Raw genomic sequence first — 18959 nt, 5'->3', positions numbered from 1 at the left:
ATAAACATTGAAAATGTAAATAAACATTCCAAAGTTTGTAAACAAACCGAAATTTCAACTCCTGGGCCCAGAATTCTTTAAATTTTCGAAAAATTTTGTAAATAAACATTGGAAAATGTAAATAAACAAACCGAGAATGTAAATAAACATTGAAAATGTAAATAAACATTCCAAAGTTTGTAAACAAACCGAAACTTTTATTCTATTTTGATATTCGATTGAATTTTAATAATTCCATGAATTTGATGATTTTTTTGACTTTTTAACAAAATTATACTTACCTTATACTTACCTTATACTTACCTAATACTTACTTTTTACATACTTCTTTTATGAAGCTTTAATGTTTCCAAAAATCATTTTTTAATAATTTACTTAAATCTAAGGACTAGAAGGAATATAGGAATAAAGGACTAGAAGGAATATAGGAATAAAAGACTAAAAGGAATATAAAAATAAAGGTTTTTTAAATAAGGAACTCATTCATTTATTGAAAAATGATGTTTATTGAATATAATTTACAATTAAAATTACATATTTTCTAATTATTAATTAATTTAGCTACATTTTGACTTATGTATTTATAAAAATGTATTTAATTTCTCCAAGTAAAATTCTTGAAAAAAACTTCTTGAGCTATCTCTTGACAACTTATATTCTCTTGATACAAATCGTATTTGAGGCTAAAATCTGTAATTTTAATCAAAACTGAATTAAACAATTTTTTACAAATTTCATGTGCCATCTCTTGTTGAAATATATTTGCTTCTGATTGAAATTAAAATTTGGACAATAGAAGGAGTTTTGTCCATATTTTGAGTTTTGTAACAGAAGAATATAAATCTAGAAGAGATGGCACTAAGGGAAATCCGATTGCATAAGTTTTGCAATCAGACTTCTAATATATTGAGAATATTTTTATCAAAAATACATAATTTGAAGGAAAGTGCAATTTTAAAAACAAAAATTATCTATGATATATTTACCTGTTACTTACCTTTTTAAGCTGCTAAATTGTTCATGATCAATTATAAAAATTGTTATTCTTGTAATTATAATTTTGCTTTATTATACATATATAAATATTGATGCAGCAATCAAAATATTATATAATATAATAAATATAATAATATGATAGTACTATATCGCAATCTATTTTTTATTCTTTTCGTTCATTGTTCATTATTCAATATCCATTTAAATAACGTAATCTGTAAAAGAAACAAAAATATTTTATTATTTATCAAACACAATTACAATTACAATTAAAATCTAAGTTTTTTTGTAATTACAGATCTTTAAGATGCTTAGTTTTACTTGGGAATAGAATATGTGATGAAGGAGCATCATTAATACTACAGGAACTTAAAATGTATTATAATTTATTCTGATATTCATACCATATTGATTAAAATCTAATATTAAATAATATATTTAATCGATTAAGTTAGAATTACTTTAAAACATGAAGAAATTGTAGAGCTGCGTCGTAGAAAATTCGCTGAACTGGCATTGTTGGATGAATGGGTAATCAAATATTTATTGAACTTCTTCCATAGTTTTAAAAAAAATGTATAAATTTTTTTCATATAATTATTAAATATTTAATAGATGGAAAAGAAAAAAATGGAAGAAATTGATAAAAGCATAAATGGAGAATCAATAAAAAAAAATATTAATAATAAGTTTAAAACACGGCAAAATCGACGATCTAAAAAATGTATATATCGTAAAAATGATATATTTTTCTATCAATTCCTTTTTATATATAAAAGAATAAATTATTTTTTTAGCTCTTCAAGATTCTTCAATGATAATAAAAGAAGAAGGAAATTTAATTGAAGATTCAGATTTTATGCATGTAATAAGTGAAATCTATAGGAATTATTTAACAACGCATGATCTAGATTAATTATTTTTTAAATATTTAATTCACAGAAATTTAAAACAATAATGGAAGATGAAATACCATACCATCCTTTTAGGAAAGAAAGTTATCCAATGCATGGAGAAATAATGGCAATTGGAAACTTGGAATTACAATACTTAGATTTAAGCTGTAAATATTTATAATTTATTTTGAATAATGAGAAATCTGAAATAAGATCTTTTTCATTTAGACAATCATTTAACGAAAAATATTTTAGAAGAATTGATAAACTGTCTCTATTATCAGAATTATATGTTACGTGGCAATACAAGTAAAGGTCTTTTATATGTTCTCATCGAGGTAATTAAAATTCTATCTAAAATTAATTTCTTATATTGTATCTTATAAATCTAAATTTCAAGGGAAACAATATTAAAAAGGAAGAAGAAAAAGAATGGTATATATTCGAAAAAATTTTACAACAAAGACAAAGTGGAGAATCTTTGAAAAATAATGCTTTTCGAGAATTCGTATCAAAAGATTGCGAAATCTTACGGCAAAATGTTTGTTTTTCATAAAATTAAATTTTCTAAAAATTCGCATAAATTTCTACAAATAAAATTACTATTAAAGTATTATTTGTATTTTTCGATTCATGAAATTAATTTAATGAGATAACCAAGTAATATATACAATATTTTTTCAAGTAATAATTAAAATAACAAGGAAGATATATGATATTCTTTTAAGTTTATTGGAAAAAAATAGAAAGTTGGAAAAAATCGGCAAAATTAATCGAAAGGAAAAATGAAATGGCGTGATTTTGTCATGCGAAAGCTCTTATCGTTTAACCTTTGGACTTTCATGCGACAGCGAGGCCAGAGTTATACATACTGTATGCCTGATCATTAGTTTTGCCGCGTTGCAATTTACGACAATGTTGTTTCACATTGCAGCCGCGGCAGTGCTAACGAATATCGCGTTTTTAGAAATCTACACGTTATATGATCTACCGAAAATCGAAGATATTTCGTTTCTATCGGACAAGGTAAACCTTACAATCAACTTTTTTTAATTTTCTTTACTATTATTGATTTTAATAATTTGATTATATTAATCTTTAAATTGATAGTCAAAAAATATCATAAATATAGTATTGTCCAAAATTTATTGCATTATAAGATAAATTAATAAAATTATTTATATATTTCAAAGAAAAACCATAGACAAATTGAGATAGCTTTAAGTCCAAAATAACTGTATTTAAAAATATCATACGCAATGTTCTAGATATACTGTTTTATTTTTTCACGCAAATGAATGCCGGAAATGGGGTACAGTCGATGACGAAACCGGTATCCGGCAAATAAGTGAACACATACGACCTCTAGTGTGTCGAAACATGTGCAAAAGATAGTTGGGTGTGTCGTCGTCATTTGCTTTTTTTAAGTAATTTATTACTAATTTTCGAATCATTAGTAATAATTGTAATTTAAAAATACGAAACTATTTCGAGAATTTTAATATTCAATGGTGAACTATTGATTATTGCAAACGATTCGTTCTTTTCAAAAATACAAATAAAACGGTTTGCCATAACCAAAGTGTTATCTTTTTTTTAGCATTTAACCAGTAGTGCCATCTTTAAAAATATTCAAACTTGGCGTACATTGTTACCGACAACAAGGTGAACTTGTTAATAGTTTTTGACTAATATCACCATCTCTTCGAGAAAACTTGAAACTTCTCATACAGTTGCAGATAATAAAGTGAATTGTTTAGATAAAATCAAAAAATTTTATCACTAAAACAATAGTTTGATGATGAGACAAATAATTATCTTCTAAACAATCCAAAGATTTAATTGAAGTTCAAAATGTACGAAAATTTGTTCAAGAATCCTCTACAGCGAGTGTTCGTGTATGGAACACTAAAACGAGGAGAACCCAATCACTGTTTGATTCAAGACACTGAAAATGGTTATGCAAAATTCTTGGGACTTGGAAGGACTACTATTCCATATCCGTTAATAATTGCAACTGATTATAATATACCATTTTTGTTGAAGAAACCTGGTTTTGGTCACGTGAGTATTGCATGGATTTGATAGTATTAATATAGATAATGTTACTGTACAACTAATTTTGTCGAATTGTTAATACAGTAACAGCATTCATTGTATGTTGTATGTTTAATTTTTTTTAAGAAAATTATTATTTTTAATTTATATTAAATTAAATATCTTTTATTTATAAGTTACTAAACTTTTATAGAATTATATTTTTTATATATTTTTTTTTTTAATTTTGTATTTTATAATTCTAATATTAATATTATTATAAGATAAATTAAACATTTTAAATTTTTGTTTACAATTGCATTTGCATTGAAACTTTGTTATTATTTGAATTAAATTTTTGAATTATTCTATATAATTAATATATAGAATTATTTTATTTTTTTTTATATTTTTTTGAGCAGCATGTTTTCGGTGAAGTATATGATGTCGATTCAAAAATGTTAAAAAAATTAGACGAACTAGAAGAACATCCAGCTTTTTATAAACGATCCGAAGAAAATATATTGTTTGCTCTAGAATCTAAAGTCAAATCGATGGATAAGTTTGAAGAGGTATATTATTTTTAAAAATATTTAATACATCTAGAATTATATTTTTCTTTAAATTAATTACTATTTTATCATTGTTTTTTTAAGAATAACAATGTCTTAAAAAAAAATTAAAATATTCTTCCCTAATTTAAAAATATAAAATAGCAAAATATCAAGTAGATATACTATTCCAATTAATACACGCAATTGTTATTAAATTAATCTGCTCCATTTATTATCAAACTTATTTTCAGGTCAGTACCTTGATAAAGGTATGGATATATTTTCTACCAAAGTTCAAGACATCCTTATTAGAAAAACCCATGTACAGTTCGTACAGTAACGAAGGAAGCCATGGACTCAAGTATTGCGAAAAGTATGTTCGCGATGCCTCGTACAATCATAGAAGTGAAGTTCAGTGATATTTTATCCTCTGAAATATATTTGTTTCCAGCGAGGAGAGTACAATAAGGCCGGAAGACCTGTTCTAATCAAGTTTTGCATATGTTGTTGCTACTTCGTTATAAAAATTCAACATTATGCTGTTAATTCTGATAGTTAATAAAAGATTTTTCGTTAAATGAAAATACTAGAACTTAATCCTCTGCAATTTAAAATGTTTTTTTATGATCAACAATGAACTTTCCTATCGAATTTATTCTTTTCTTAAAGACATTTCAAAATTGCATAGGATTAAATCATATCTTATGTTAATTTCCATCACAATAAATTAACAAACGAAGCGATTGTGCTTTTTATAAAGCGAATTAATTGTTAAAAGAATATTTTGAAACTTTATGTAACAATCAAAAATGTATCTAATATCGTAACACTTATATATGTACATTCTCGAAAATATATCTTGTACAGCATAATGCATCGTTATTTGCAAAAAACAGTTTTTCTTTCCTTTTCTCTTTTTTTATTATTCATTTCACAGAAATTGGGCACGAGTATTGCGAGTTGTATTTAGTTGAGATGTGTATAATGAAATGAAATAAAAACAAATGTTATTAGAAATAAATTTCATATGTTCACTCTATGTTTTTCTTATTATTTAATATTAAGTTCATTTTTCGTCACGTTGCACCCCATTCTTTCTTTCGCGCATTCTTTCGCTTCCTCTGTCATTCTATTTTCTCTTCTAACAATCGCGATAAAATTATTTCAACTTCTGTAACAAAAGGCAGGCGAAGTTCAGTATTCTGACGACAACAATATTATTTTCTCATGACTTCATCTTTTTCTTTTTCAATATTCGATCTTATTATTTACTGAATATAGAGACACTAATCCCCATTTTATTCCTTAGAATTAGATAAGATTGTTATTTCCAGTCATTTGACTGAAATTGATTGACAAATTACAGGATTGGTGACTCTTAAATACAGTATGAGATCAGTCGATCAGTTTGTTAAAAAAAAATGACAAATGATAGAAAAATTTTTATAATTATTTAATTATTATCTAATACTTATTTCAATTCGCGATTATAAATGTATTATTGTAAGAATTTAAATGAATATATATATATATATATATATATGATTCAATCTGAGAAATGAACAAACTGATCGGCCCAACCAGATAAGCAACTTTAGATTCTCGCACATGGAATTTGCATATTTCTATGTGGAAATGCCCGTAAAAAGTGCTTTCGATTCTCGAGATAAAACTGTGACGGTCAATCGCGCGAACAGAAAATTATCAATCGCAACCATACTCATTTTTGAGTGGTTTCTCTCGCACTTTCAAAAAAAATTTCGCCAATCGCGAGATTATCGACATATCATTGATGGTTCACGAAATTAAAATATTTAAGGCAGTACTTATAAGTTTGTCCTAGGAAATTTATTATAAATAATCACATCCTTTTTTCTTCTTTTTATAGTTCACTATACAAGGCTCCGTTTTTTTTTTCTTTCCCTCGCTTGTGTATGTATGGCTCACGTTTTTCGTTTTTCATTTTTTACCTATTTCTCCAAGTTATATTTTTTCTTCTCTTTTTTTGTTCACATTCAAAAAATAACAGCGTTAGCACCCCAAACTCCTCGCAGGAGAGGAGTCCCACGGAAGAACAATTTCATAATTCTTGCTCTTCCTCTATCCCTTTATTCAATCCAACCTCTCCCCAGTTTTCATTTCTTTTTTGCGAAAGAAATCCCTAAATCAACAAAACTAATTAAACAAGCGTTAACAAAAGCGTACATACGTCTTCTGTTCTTTTTTTTATATTTACGCATATATGTCTCTTCTTTTTGTATTTTTTGTTGGTTATACCATTTTGTTGGTAAGTTTTCTTGATTTCATTTATCTGATCTATTATACTTTGCGTATACGTTCTTTGTTTCCTTTCTTTCACGCAATTCTGTTGTGTTGATATTTATAGCAATATTTTCGCACCGTTCCAAAGCCCAGCCCCGGAATTCAATTATTTCGAAATAATTATTACATATATATATATATATTTATACATATATCTTAATTCATCTAGATTTTTGTGTTCGTTGACGTACGTTGCCGTTGAGCGAAACGATATATTCGAAAAGCCACGGCCCAACCAGGATCGATCTTACTTCGAAAAGTCTCTTAAATATAATCGACTTCCTTTTTCTTCATATAATGAACACATAATTACATAATAATCCTTCTTGCATTGAAAGGATGTCATATTTGAGTATTTTAATGTTTCAATCTATATTCCCGTGACGTTTCGAAGGCGATCGATCACCTGACGCGAAAGCAAACACGCTAAACGAAAACAGCAGCACCGTGTAAAAATACAGCTGTCGCGTAAATACTTCACGCGATTAATCGCAAAGTTTAACATCTTTTGCGCGAAGAAACGAAAGGTCTATCTCAACTTCCGGTCTATCACGCAAACTTATAGTTTTCCCCTTACTTTTCCCTTCATCAATAAAGATCTCTCATCTTTTTTACTATATAGATTAAAAAATTAAATATAAAACTGGTGCTAAAAATGTATGTTTTGAGCATGTTTTTCTTATATGAAAAAATAAATGTTCACGTTCATTTGCGAAATTCATCGCAAGCACGAATCGCGTCTTTACGAAAGAAATCGTGCATCCAGTTTCACGATAGTAAATGAGATCTCCTATCGAACGAAACAGGATTTCTTTTCTTTTTTCTTTTAACTATCATCGGACCTGTCAAAAGCTAGAGCACGGTACATGAATCGATGGTGGATTCTATCCGTACACGCTTCATCATGTTCTATATCCTAGAAAACATATTTAATAGCGCAACTGGGCCACGAAACGGAGAGAGGCGATGATTTAATGATGATGATTGTGTTTGTCATTTGATCGAGTGATCAAAGATGATTTCAGCTTTGATCTTGCGATAGGGCACCATATTTGTTGCCCAAAGAGAGCTTCGGTGCTTGAGCTTGCGCATCCTGCACACTGTATGACCTACTGCCTCCCCGATTACGAACTTCTTCAAATGTACCTTCATCTCGTTTCCTAAAATAAAATTTTAATTAGTTTTTTAAATAGATACAATTTTTTTCCAATATTTTATAATGCTTATAATGCTGAAAATATCAGTTAATCCATACCGCCTGCCCCATGGTCCACTGGGTTCATTGCTCTGTTGTTGTTTGGAATTTAAAGTTGGGAAATATTCTTCACTATGTATATCCGGTGCAACATTTTTCGCTCGTTGTCTAGGACTAGCAGCTACTGTCTGAATATTTCTTAAGTGTGGTGGTTTATAACTACTTCCTGAAGTAACAGGTGGTGGTGGTGGTGGAGCTATTTCTGTTACTTCTGGTTGTGGAGGAAGTTCAGGCTTCTTCCAAGGACCTGAATGTTTTAGGCCACCCTCTCCTGATTCTCCATCCGAGCTATTGTCTCCTGTACCTTTTTCATCATCGGATTCTGCATCTATAGATTCGTTAAGTGTTAGGTTTCCAATTTTCAAGCCAGTATAATCTTTCTTTTCTTCTTCAAAGTCTCTCCATTCATCTTCATCCTAAGAAAATATATTTGTTAAACATGTAAAACAATGCAAGAATTTTTACGTAATTTATAAAGAATGCATATTGTAAAAATAAAAAAAAAGTAATCAAATGAATTTTTTCGTTCAAAGAAATAGATTCTCGATCCTAACATAGAAAAGATCATTTGCGATGATAATCTTAGAACAGCTGCTTTGTTTTGATAAGTTTACAGCGAAAAATATTCGTGTTTGTATAACAATTCAATTATATAACAAACGATTTGACTATTAGACAACAAGAGAACATGAATCATATTAGATCTAGAAAGAATTCAAGAAAGCAGATTAATTTCAGTAATGGTACGAATGACGTTTACACGAACAAATATGGCAGCGACCTATAGCGCACGGTAATCGACAGTTTCGCGTGAACAATTTCTGATTTAAAAGTCAGAAGTTTAAAGAAAAACGAAGAAGAAGGAACACGCACGAAACGAATGTATCACCTCGGTTTGTTGAGTTTCCTCGCCTTCCGGATTCACTGGTTTGTCTTTTGATTTCTTTCCCAAACGTTTACCCGTTTCTTCCAATTTCTTCGCTATTTCCTCTGTGGTTGTAAATTTTTTTCCTTTTGCTTTTTTACGATCTTTTTTTGCGAAGAAATCATCTAAATCAGCCATATTGTTATGACTTTCGCGATATACGCGGCGTGATTATTCGAAGAACAAGTTTTTTTCACAAGAGCACGAGGAACAGCCTTAGTACAGAGTGATCTGAGGCACCGCTGCTGCTGTCCACATGGGCTTGTCTTGGCCGGAAGTCAGTCAAACACTTCGAAGTCAATGGAACTTCCAAATGCAGAGCCAATTTTCACAAGAACTGATTTACACCATAGAAAATACGTTGATAAATCGTAATAAAGGACAACACAATCCTTTTATCACTGAATATTATTTTAATTTTATAAAACACAGAAAAATTCTATTCTTAACTTAGAATATGTGGCGCTGATTGTCTAGCAGAAGACCAACACAAAAAAATTCACGGGCTACCTAACCTAGAAATGCAGTCGCGTGTTTCAAAAATATCAAATCATTCGAATTGTTTCACAAAAGTTTAAAAAAAAATCGATGAACTAGATTACTTACAAATCAAAACTGTGACTCAAGAAACAGTAAAAAGAGTTAATATGTATTATAAACGTAACTTATGCAGAGGTTAATTGATCCACAGTTACCGTATGTGGCATGTACCATTGATGGCGCCACTTTTTCCTTTGCTACTTCCGGAATATGAAATGACGCTCAAACTAGTATTGAATAAAATAAAAAAATATGTTAATCTTATATTTAAATAAAAATAAATAAATTAATTGATTCTATTTAACCATTGTAGATCATAACTTGTGCACATGTATATTTAAACAAGAAATATTTCTACAAATATACTATTGTTTTTTTTTTTTTTGCGTATCCATTTTCAATTATATAATTAGATTGAATACAAATTGAATCATTTTTTGTTCTAAAAAATATACAAATTATTTATCTATTATTATCTATATATTATTACATGATTCTTTTCAATTAATTCGTATTTGTTTTTCTAAAAATTTTTATGAAAATAATTTCTTATATTTAATCCTATTAAAAGTTTTATCATTATGAATTTCATAAATAAAATTCAAAGTTTTCATAATTTTTTCACAAAATAAAAAATTAATTGCAATTAAAATGCTTTTTAACAATCACAAATAATAAAAACACGATAAGATAGCATAATATTTTAAATGTGGCGCCTCAGGCAACCCCACTTTTATTCATTTGATAGAAGTTACGCAGCCGCGAATATCAGAGAGAACATATAGAGAACCCCTTTCTTGAAACACCAGTAATCATCTCTAGCCTTGCCACGAACCATTGCGATCGGAGGTGTCTCCTATCCTCGAGCCGGCGTACTACACGAAGAAGCCTCGCTAATTCAACCTGCCTGCAGTAGATTCTCAGTTCGGCGAAGGTCTGACAGTATTTTTTTAAGCGTCAAATTTAAGCTTTCATCTGAGAGAAGAAAATCGAAGGGAAACCAAGTTCAAAAGTTTCATGTGTTACGACGTACAACGAGATGAAGCTCACGCAAAAGTGTCTTGGGAATATCAGCAAGATGTTGGACTTTTATTCGCAATTCAATCCTTCGCCGCTTTCGATAAAACAGTTCATCGATTTCGGTGAGTGTGGAAAGGTTGCTTTATTGGTAAACGTTACATAGCTTGTATAACTTCAAACCTCGAGTGTCAGGTATCGACAAATCCAAACCATTTCTTTTTTACTTGTTCCTTCCTTTTTACTTTCATTCCCTCATACCTACCATTGTTTTGGCAAGTGGAGAGAGAGAGAGAGAGAGAAAAAGAGAGAACGGCAGCAATCGAACAACGACCCTACAAGAACATAAGACATTATTTTCAGGGTCGTTTCGATAGAATCCCTTAATGATTCCGGGGCATCGTCCCTGATTAATTTACGTTTTTTGTATTATTTGCGTCGAGAAATGAATGTCAATGATGGCGTTGTATTTCGATTATTCTATCAAAAATGGAGTTTTATATATATATAAAATTCGCAATAATTAGAAAATTTGAAATAATTGAATTATATCATTCAAATTATTAGAATTCTATTTGTCGTATCAAAATATATAATTAATTGAGTATTGAAAAATTTTTACGATTATATATATGCAAAAAATTAATCAAATTATTAATTACACGAAAATAATAAATCAAATGATTAATTATACGAAAAAAATATAAACTTAAATTCGTATAATTTTTTATAAACTTATGTATATAATCTTTTTTTGTTTTTTTCTTCTTATAAAATTAAATGAAAAATTTATGATTCTAAGCAAATATCGATTGAAATTATATCAATGGCAAAAAAAAATTTTTCTTCTGATTGAGGAGAAAAAAGAGTCACATTTACACATAAATTATGGCGGGAAATTTAGCAAGATAATTCTTTAGAAGAATGATTTTAAAATTTTTCAATATTTATAAATATTTTCTTACATTTTTCTTTTATTTTATTCTTTAAAAATTTATTTTTCTTTTTAAAAATTTTCAAGAAAACTAAACATTTAAATTTTCAAATTTTCGCAATGAGAAAATGCAAGGTTGCTGCTCTTGTATCGATCTTTAAATGTCACTGCACTCGTGAAAATGTTAGATTCATAACAGTTTTATTAATCTGAATATATTAGTGTATTTTTGTTTTTTAATTTATTCGATATATTTATAATTTTAGTACAGTGATCTAATTATCCGATTACAAAGGTCATATTAAACTGAAATTAATCGATAAATTTTTACAAATTAGACTTGTTTCAAACATTCTCCGCCAACACTTCTATAAAATTATATATTCATTCTTTTCTCTTAATCCTCGATATAAAATTATTTGTTTTATATTATAATTCTTTTTCATAATTTTATTTAACAAAAAAATGACAAAATTTTTGAAAAAAATTGCATATAAATTTCATTCGATGATTTGTTATTAAAAAAAAAATACTTAGAAATTTAAAAAATGTATTTTTACATTTTTTTCATATGTAAAAATCTTTTTGGACTATTTCCTAATAATATTAAAATAGAGAAAGACATAACTCTTATCAAATGACATGTCTTATTCTCGTTCACCGAAGTTGTGTGTATTTCGTCTGTCGGTCCTTTGTTTTCGAACTGTCAGACGTCATAGACGTCACAGAGTCCAACACGCCTCGTATTTCATCATCGCACTATTCCGTTAATGAATCGACTACTTGATATACAAGATACGTATATCTATTCATTCGTATATAAACCATATATGAAAGAAACCATCTACGACTTTACTACACAGATATTTTAAGAATTCATTGAATTCGTAAATAGAATTTTTATTTCTGATGTCGATTTCTTTCATTATAATATTTTCTCATATCTTGTTGATTTAAAATTAATGTCGATATTGTTATATATAATTTTCATAGTGATGTCAGAATTTAAACGATTCCGCGGAAAAAGCATTTTGCGTTGTTATCATACTATGCAACGTTTGTTTGTTAACTTCGCGACTGACAAATATGCTAATGGCGCGTATCACGAGTTTTAATAACATCCTGTTTCCTCTTTGATCCAAACTACTACTGTAGTACTTGGAATTAATCGCGTGTATTTTCGCACATAAATACCAAGTCACGAGTTTACCTGTGTATTCTATTGCTTTTTAAAGAAAATATATACAAACAAGCAAATATCGAAATAAAAATCAAACGAAGTCGAGCTGATAAGAGAAAATTTATTCGAAAATAAATATCATCTCGCGATTTGCCTTTCAAAGTAGACCTTGCGAATCTGGTTCATGTAGATCACTTTAACTCTTTTATATAGCGAACTACTGTTCTAAACAGAGATATTCCCCGTCAGATTGGCCTCTTTTGTGTCGGTGTCGCTTTCAGAACGTATCAAACAATCTATAGATCTTTAGATGCACGAATATAACACGAATATTCAATTTCTTGAATTATCAATGTTCAAACTGATATACCGATGTAAACTTATATAAATTAAAGAAGAAACAATCTACGTAGTGTAGATTGAAAATCAAGAAAATCAAGGTCGGCCAATCTTTCCTCGAGTTGGCCACTGTCATTGGTGGCAATTTCCACGAAGGTAAATAGGAATACACTTATTGCGAATGGTATGCTGGAACATTGCCATTTTTCCGCGTCAGTCGATAAGTGTGGGTGTACAAATTCTTAGAGTTTGAACTCTCGATAAATTCTTTTTTGAATTCTTGCCCGTTCTTCTTCCTGACGTAAACCATCATTTCTTATTTCAAAATAATTAATGATTTTTTTACGTATGTTTTTTGCATGTATATTTATTCTTGATGCGTAAAAGGACAAACTTTGTACCGATTAAGAAAAACGAATTGATAACGAAACCGAGACATTTCAACATTTAATCTCTTTTTTAATGAACTTTTCGAGCTTAATTTCAGAGATTCTTCAATTTATGAATGTATGAGAAAGATAGTTTGTAAGATCTTGACTTTTTGAAAGTTGTGATCAAGTAACATTGGCCACATCTGTGTTACATGTCCATCACCCGCTTCTGCCATTTATATTTTTGATTAAACAACGATTGCACAAACGAGATAAAGTCTTTAAATGTATATAATTGTTATATTTATTGATCCGATGGTTATTTCATTAGCCTCTTCTTTTATTTTAGAATAGCAATTTCGAGCTACACGAAAGAAATTTCTACTACTTTCTTTTTATTAATGACTTCCGAATCAATATGAATTTGTTTCAATTTTGTAATAATTATCCATTTATCGTATATTTTTCGAACAATCTCGATTCCTTTCACTTGAATGAAAGTTGATTGCTCCGTATATCTTATCATTAATTGATTTCAAAGTAAATCTACACTAATACGATGTTCATCGTTGTATTATCTAACGACCACGGTTGAGCGTGTGCAGTGATGAGAAGTGCATTGCGGCGCGTGTGTTTGGCTTTGAACATTGGGATTAAGGCTTTAAAACTAAACAGCTGCTTCCTCTGACCGGTTATATTTCCCGTCGAAGGATTCCAGAACTGGTTATGGAACAGTACATGACTCGTATCACGCGGGTTATAGCGAAGAAGATTCGATGACTAATCGTTATTTTTCTACCTGTAATAATATTTTTATCATAACTTCCCTTAATATTTTATTTTATTTTATTGACTAGTTGTTTTAAGTGATTTATGACGCTATTAAATTTAAATTGGAAAATCTTGTTGATCATCAATGAGAAGAATTTTTTAAAACAAATATACAGAGATAGAAAAGATTACTATTCATTTATATGCAAAGTTGCATATCTGCGTATATGAAGAGAATAACTCATATGGAGAAGCACTGTTCGGAAACATGATTAGGATGCTTCCAGCAAGTTCCATCGGCGGTGGGTATATAACTGAGACTGCATTCTGGCCGAGTTTTTACTTTGTCAACGAGTTTGGCGCGATGCAAACAAAAAAAGAAAAAAAAAAAAATATTCGTTCGTTTATTTTATTAAAATTTAACGATTAAACGATCTCGAACTGATAACGAATGGATGTTTTTTCAGTTACTTGCAAAATATTTACCAATTTCAATTTGTTAATAAAGAATAAAAAACGAAAAGAAAGAGAAGGGAAAAAAAAATAAATTTACGTAACCTTTTTCCTCTGAAAAATTAATTTTCATTTAATATAATTAATTTTTCAACAAATATTGTTATGAAACAATGACTCATATATGATTCATTCTATGTCATTAGTATTTATTACACTGCATTTGATATCAACATATATTGAATAAAACATTTTAGTTAAAATTTATTTGATGACAATATATTTCATAATATTAAACGAGCATAACAATATTACGGTATTTGCAGTGTTTACAAAGTTCCTTTTAATTTGTCTATTCAAATTATCAACCTTGAATTCAATGATTAAACTCAGTATCGTTAATGGTTTTTAGAAAATTATTTCGTAACACGTGATACGATATTTAAATCAAAAAATAAAAACTTTTATATAAAAATTTATATATGCCTTTTCCAATATAACGAATTATCTAATCTTATATTATATTATCGATAATTTTTGTAATAAAATCTCAATGTTTATTAATCCTTAAATTTATCGGGAATTTAACGTGCGTTAAAACGAATAAGATCATTGTTCACGGTTTTTTTTACCATACAATTTCAACCGAAAGTGTCTTTTACGACGTCGTAACTAAGCAAACCTTTACGCTGTTTCACGTCCTTTAATTTTATTAATGCGTCACTGCCAATATATAACGTTCAACGAAATAAAGTTATTTTTACGAAAAATATCCTACCATTCGATCGTAAAGCAGAGTGAGCCTAGATAAAGTTTTTTCTGTCATGAAATTAAAAATAAAATTAGATTTTATTTATTAGGCGCGTAAAATTAGATTTTAGGTTATAGAAGATAAAAAAATACCTTCGATTTCGTGCCACGTCGTATTCGTCAATTATCCTAAAATCGTTCTTTCGAAATTTCTCGAAACTCATCAGAATCGAGGTAATTAGTGGATGAAAATGGAAGCCTCTAGCCTCGTGCCGTCGAAGAAAATTGTTTTGTTGAAATAGGTAAGGTCGAGCTATAACGAGACTATATTGTTTCGAAGCTAATTAACGAATTTATAATCCCTGTCGTTTGCCTCGTGTCTTCCTCCATTTAAATTCCTCATGGGATTGATCAATTGCCGTGTTCCACGTTTTCCAATCTCTGAAATTGGAAAACCATTTTCCATCCCGTCGCCTTTGTTCCTCCAGGAAAATTTACGAGACGTTTAAATCTCGACTTCCTCGCATTGTACTCGCGCGTGATACATCAATGTTAACATTGTTAACCGATGATAATTACATTTTCATTACGTATGGAATAGTACCTTACAAATTAATATTCCTCGACTTACGTAACGCTCGTATATTTTTATCGCTTGAAGCTTAAACAAATGATTATCTTAGATGAGATGAATTTTCTGAACGAACAATTTATTTACGTAAATTAACTTTTTGCGGAAATAGACATATCATTATGCGGATAGGCATTGTTAAAGAAACAACAGTTGTCGAAGAAAATTGATTTTATCTTTTGCTTGCTTTTGATTTACAGTGTTTTCAATTTATTATTTCTCTTTTTTATTAAAAAAAAAAAATTGAGATTGAACCAATGGCTACCTCGTATCCAAGAAAATTCTCCATTTTCCCTGATCCCTTGAAAAGTAAGGAATGAATGTGAATAAAATTAGAATAGCGGATCGATTTGCGCGAGTCGGTAAATGAAACGATAGACAATTTGTGACGTGTTGTATTGAAATACGGTCACCGATGCTTTATCGCCGTATCGTCGTGATAAGTTGTTTTCTATATCGACGATTGATACTTTTTTTTTTTCGTATTGATATTATTACTTATTTTAAAGAAATTCTTCTTTGCAATTACCTTTTCATTTAATAAAAAAGAAAAAACAATTTCAATTAATTTGATCTTTTCGAGAATCCTTTAAATTAAAAATTTCTTTCTTTGCAATATTGAAACCTGGTCTGATTCTTAATCAGACTAATATAAATCAACAGCTGTTATTTATCAGAACAGAAATAAATTCATGAAAAAAAAAAAACATATCACATTGCATTCTATTACGACAAATTGTTCGAGTTAAAAACTCGAACAATGGTCGTATTTCCTTTATTTCGCGCATTAAAATTTATTAAGTTTTTATATAGAGTTAATTAAAACTAATGAAAACTAATGAAAACAAGCTGTTTTGTGTATCTCCATGCAAAAAATTCACATCGCGATTCAATAAACTTTTATTCACAAAGAAAATCAGCAAATTAAGATTTCGAATAAATGATTCTATCAATCATGGAATCGTAAATTGCCAATTTTATGAATTGAATGTAATTACACATTATAATTTCGCCATTTCGAAACATAGCATACAGATTCTCTACAATCGATTGAATTTATAGCGAGTTGTGTTCCCAAGGAAAAAAAAACGGTTCATTGAGCGACATTGCACGTTTCATCGCAATTCAATGCATTCTTTAACCTTACCAGTCATCATAATGAATTTCTTGGCATATTAAACAAACGGACTGTGCACCTTGAATAAAAAATTATTCAATTAAAATTTCGTTCTATTAATTGTGTCACATTGAATATGCAATATATGCAAACATATGTTTTATTAATATCCTAAAGTCAAGAAAATCGTCTGCATTCGATCACATGAAATTAAAATTAAGCAAATATTGATTGTCGTGCTTTTATCGCGAAAATTCTTCTCTTCATCGTTTTGTCAACTTTCAAAACATTATTAATCGAATTTCACAATATGTTGTGTCAATTAAGCGTGTTTTCTTTTTTCGTCTGTGTCGTAATAGGATAAGGATATTCAGGAGGATTATTCGTTAGGATAAGGAAAATTTGTCGAAAAAAAAAAAACGATAAATTTCGCTAAAATATCCGTCTATGTTTGCGTCAATCACACGTGACGACAAATCTTTTTTTACCCGTTTGGTTTTCCTTATTAATTAATACAATTTCATACGATATTATGAGAAAAAAAAGTGATAATTGTAAAACCTTTTTTAACATTCGATAAAAATAAATCGGAGAAAAATGCAACGATTAACACGTTCGATGAATTATTAGAATCCAATTATTATTGCTATTCAACTTGTTCGAAATTCCATGATTTTAGAAACGTAGATATGAAAATTAACGAATTATCTCGTTATTCATATAAAATACTGACCGATTTAAGTGTTATCGAATAATAAAAAAAAAAGAAAAAAAAAAAAAGAAGGCAAAAAGATTAAACGATATTGATATCGAATATTGAAGGGTATCAGTTTTATGGTTCATCAATAACTTAGGATTTATTTGCGATTCAATAATTTCGCAAAAAGAAATTGAACAGTTGTGGAAAGAACTAAATTTTCTAAATCGAATTTGATCGTAGAAAATCGTTTTCACACAAGAGGTCTTTTTATTCGGTCTGCTTGATGCAGATAAAGTCAATAGGTAATTTCACGGCAATTTATTATGTTGGCAGTAAATCATTTGCTATCTATCTCGTTAAAAAGAAGAAAATGAAATTTGCTCTAATGGAAAACGTGGCGTTTGAACAAATTTGATATTTTCGATTACCAATCTTTTTGGTAATATATATATATATATATATATATATATACATATATGGTAATATATATATTACTGATTTTTTTTCACAATTTTGCGTCAAAATAGAAGATTAGATTTTAAAATCTTTGGTAAAAAAATTTACCAAATCCGTTCTTCTTTTCCATTTCATCTCAAAAGATAATTAAACGTAGGTAACACGATTTCAATAGTCCATGTTTTATCCTGAACTTTCATTCTTGATGAAAGTATTAAATAATTCATCCTATATATCCTTATATGCGATCATGCAAAATTATTCGATTAAATTAACATCGGTAATTTAATCCAATCGAGCAATGGGATCAAGCTGTTATTCGATGGAATACAATATCGATAATGATGGTCAAGTTTTATCATGTTTTCCTTTCATATCGATCATTTCAATTTTTTTTTTTTCTTTTTCTACAACCGTTTATATCTTTCTGATGAAATTGAAAATTAAAATAGTGAATATTATGAATATATTTTGTTCAAATATCAAGCGAATGAATGATATAAATAAGATAAAATTATCACAACTATCAACTAATGTTGTGTACGATTATCTTATAAGTTTAATCAAACATATTTTTAACGGGACTCAATCTCTACCTTATCTTATATACCTGAATCACTCTTCATCAATTTTTCAACAACAATGCATAAATTAAACAGCCTCGATTAGAAACGAAGTATAATTAATCGATCGCGATTGATTCTTACTTTATTAT

The 18959-nt window shown here is 28.7% G+C and overlaps 3 protein-coding genes across 4 annotated transcripts in view; 2 read left to right on the top strand and 1 right to left on the bottom strand.

Moving 5' to 3' along the window:
- Positions 1-2780: 2780 nt before the first annotated feature.
- LOC102681639 (putative gamma-glutamylcyclotransferase CG2811) lies at positions 2781-5211 on the top strand. The gene is given in 6 exon segments (XM_031511568.1): positions 2781-2918; positions 3493-3514; positions 3517-3557; positions 3768-3956; positions 4352-4501; positions 4735-5211. Coding segments are annotated over 6 exon segments (681 nt in total). The 5' UTR covers positions 2781-2807; the 3' UTR covers positions 4903-5211.
- Positions 5147-9712, bottom strand: LOC102681377 (protein CDV3 homolog). Of its 2 annotated transcripts, XM_006617936.2 has the most exons (4): positions 9592-9712; positions 8950-9500; positions 8061-8476; positions 5147-7965 (listed from the first exon to the last, which is right to left on the bottom strand). In XM_006617936.2, the coding sequence occupies exons 2-4, from the start codon at positions 9121-9123 to the stop codon at positions 7827-7829; spliced, it is 729 nt and encodes a 242-aa protein (XP_006617999.1). In that variant the 5' UTR covers positions 9124-9500; positions 9592-9712; the 3' UTR covers positions 5147-7826. The 2 variants fall into 2 exon arrangements, with proteins under 2 accessions (XP_006617999.1, XP_031367427.1); XM_031511567.1 differs by lacking the exon at positions 9592-9712 and having other exon boundaries at positions 8950-9524.
- Positions 9713-10356: 644 nt separating this feature from the next.
- Positions 10357-18959, top strand: part of LOC102681161 (pyruvate dehydrogenase (acetyl-transferring) kinase, mitochondrial) — a 12727-nt gene continuing 4124 nt past the window's right edge. The window contains exon 1 of the mRNA XM_006617934.2: positions 10357-10667. Coding sequence (XP_006617997.1) covers positions 10565-10667 — 103 coding nt within the window. The 5' untranslated portion in view covers positions 10357-10564. The remainder of the gene's footprint in view (positions 10668-18959) is intronic.

The sequence above is a fragment of the Apis dorsata genome, unplaced genomic scaffold, assembly GCF_000469605.1.
Source record: "Apis dorsata unplaced genomic scaffold, Apis dorsata 1.3 scaffold_331, whole genome shotgun sequence".
Lineage (NCBI taxonomy): Eukaryota > Metazoa > Arthropoda > Insecta > Hymenoptera > Apidae > Apis > Apis dorsata.
This window is presented reverse-complemented; position numbering and strand designations above follow the sequence as displayed.

What these genes read in the sequence shown, in the direction of transcription:
- LOC102681377 (XM_006617936.2), bottom strand. Translation starts at nt 9,123, where the DNA reads ATGGCTGATTTAGATGATTTCTTCGCAAAAAAAGATCGTAAAAAAGCA. An exon ending in AGGAAACTCAACAAACCGAG is followed by an intron (nt 8,477 to 8,949) that starts GTGATACATTCG and finishes ATATTTTCTTAG; the next exon opens with GATGAAGATGAATGGAGAGA. An exon ending in AGTGGACCATGGGGCAGGCG is followed by an intron (nt 7,966 to 8,060) that starts GTATGGATTAAC and finishes ATTTTATTTTAG; the next exon opens with GAAACGAGATGAAGGTACAT.